Source organism: Phaethon lepturus, unplaced genomic scaffold (assembly GCF_000687285.1).
Source record: "Phaethon lepturus isolate BGI_N335 unplaced genomic scaffold, ASM68728v1 scaffold25727, whole genome shotgun sequence".
In the NCBI taxonomy this organism is placed as follows: domain Eukaryota; kingdom Metazoa; phylum Chordata; class Aves; order Phaethontiformes; family Phaethontidae; genus Phaethon; species Phaethon lepturus.
The window spans coordinates 289-2,448 of record NW_010554391.1 but is presented as its reverse complement, the minus strand read 5'-3'; the positions used below and the strand labels follow the sequence as shown (position 1 = coordinate 2,448).

Below are 2,160 nucleotides of genomic sequence, written 5' to 3'. Positions count from 1 at the left end.
GGGCGTTGAAAGAAGATATTATAAAACCATAATAATAAATTGCATCCAAAGTCTCTCTACATAAACACGAGGTGTCCACAGCGTTTCCAGCGTCGCAGCCGGAACTGTGCCAAGCACCAGCACCCACCCCATGGCATCCTCTGTGCTCAATCATGTCTGGATGGATGGATGGATGGATGGATGGATGGATGGATGGATGGATGGATGGATGGATGGATGGGCGGGTGCCTGCTACCCCTCCACAGTGGGGATCGACAGCAGCAGGGAGCTGCTGCTACTGCCCCAGCTTGAAGGCAGGAGCTGCAGGCAGAGAAGGGGCAGTTGGCATCATAAAACCCTTTGCCAGACTCAGCCCCGGCAACCGCAGAGCTGCGGCTTTTTTAATTTAATAACCTTAAAAAATATATAGCCTATGTGAAATATCCCTGGGGTAAAAAAAGAAAACAAACAGGCTCCCTCTCAGTCAGCTGAATCACTGTTGTGGCGTTGCCTGACCCTGTGGGACGGAGGGGACCTGCTCCTGCTCCTCTTTCTCCCCTTACGCTGCGGAGACGGGTGCCGACCGCGACCGTCCCTGCTCCGGCTCTGCCGACGGGCAGGACGGTGCGAGGAGCTCCTGCCCAAATCCCGGCTGCTGGCAGAGGAATCGGTGTCCTGCCGACGCTGGCCGCTGTGCCGCGACGTCTCAGGGCGCTGCTGGGTTTTCCCTCGGTGGTGCCTGTGGGGATGGAGGGATAGGTGACAGCAGCGATGCTGGAGATAACAACAAGCCAATTTTTGGGGATGGAGAAGGGATTTTTGGAAAGCCAGGAGATGCTGACATGGCATCCTGATGCCAGCTACAACCTTGTAGCCCTCCTAAATCCTTCATCCTGTTTTCTAGCGATGACGACCTGCGCAGCCTTCATCCCAACCCAGCTACCTCTCATCCTGATCTGGAGATGAATCTGAGGATGACGGAGCAGCATCCTTCCTGTGATGCTTGTCCTTCTTCTTCTCCTTCTTGTGTTTCTTCTTTTTCTTTTTTCTTTTCTCCTTTTTGGATTTCTTACCACCCTCGGGTCTGCAGGAAAGAGACTGAGCAGTGAGGATCCCTGCCGCACGCATCCCTCTGGCTCCTCCGAAAGTTCATCCCTCCACATGCATCCCACCGTGTCCCTTCTTGGCCAAGGAGAAGCCAAAAAAAAAAAAGAAAAAGGTTTTTGGCGCAAAGCAGAGTTTTGGGGGGTGATTCAGGCAGATGCAGAACGAGCCCGATGCCAAACGGAGCTGGAAAAGAGTTTTGCAAAATATTTCTCCCCCAAAAAAGGCCATTTCTGGTGGTTTCCCACGAACGCAGTGGTCCCCATGCTCACCGTTTCTCCTCCACCTTCTCCTCCTTTTCCTGCTTCTTCTTGGAGCCAGAGGTCTCGGGGCTGCTGGAGACTTTCTGGTGCTGGGTTTGGAAGAGGGAGAAAAATACAGAGCGAGTCTGTGAGCCCAGAGCTTTGAATTAAAAGAAAAAGGGACCTTCTCCCTTTAAAATTTTCATTTAATTTGGAAAAAAAAAATCAAATATCTGCAAGAGCTGCTTCCAAATTAAAAACCGCACAAATTAACGCTGTGCAAAGAGGACACGGGGAGCTCTTGCAGGTCTCTGCACTACAACCACCAGCTTTGCTTTTTAAATAAAATAACCTGAGTGCAGGGTAGGGCTTTTTGCCTTTTTCCATCTTTTTTTAAACCTCATGGGGAAGACGTGCCCGGCGCTGTACCGTGAAGATGGAGAGCCCCATCTTGGCTGCCTCCTTGTCCTCCTTGGAGAGCATCACCCGGCCAGCGCTGCCACTGGGGAGAGATGACGACGAAATGAAAAAAAACCCACCCACCCAAAAAAGCATAAAAATGGCAAAATAGTAAGAATAAAAAATATCTACTTGCCCTGAAAAAGGGCGTTTTGGCACGGGACCCCCCACGCCGCGTACCTGGAGCTGCCCAAGCCCACCACCCTGTCCACGTCCTTCCCGTCCCGCTCGGCACCGTCCCGCTTGCACACCTCAGCCAGGTCCTGTGGGGTGAGGAGAGCATCCCGTCTGTGCGTGTGTCCCCCGAAAATAATAGAGGGGGACACATCTGCACGGGGAAGACGCATGGTGACCCCCTTACCTCCTTGCTGAGGCC

At 52.5% G+C, this 2,160-nt stretch overlaps 1 protein-coding gene across 1 annotated transcript in view; it reads right to left on the bottom strand.

Annotated features, from left to right (window-relative positions):
• Window positions 1-274: 274 nt before the first annotated feature.
• LOC104624477 (chromosome unknown open reading frame, human C1orf35) overlaps window positions 275-2,160 on the bottom strand; it is a gene marked incomplete at its 5' end in the record, with an annotated part of 2,170 nt that continues 284 nt past the window's right edge. The window contains 7 exon segments of the mRNA XM_010291859.1: window positions 275-300; window positions 543-718; window positions 923-1,063; window positions 1,356-1,435; window positions 1,755-1,827; window positions 1,965-2,047; window positions 2,146-2,160. The exon segment at window positions 2,146-2,160 is cut by the window's right edge and continues 1 nt beyond it. Coding sequence (XP_010290161.1) covers window positions 275-300; window positions 543-718; window positions 923-1,063; window positions 1,356-1,435; window positions 1,755-1,827; window positions 1,965-2,047; window positions 2,146-2,160 — 594 coding nt within the window.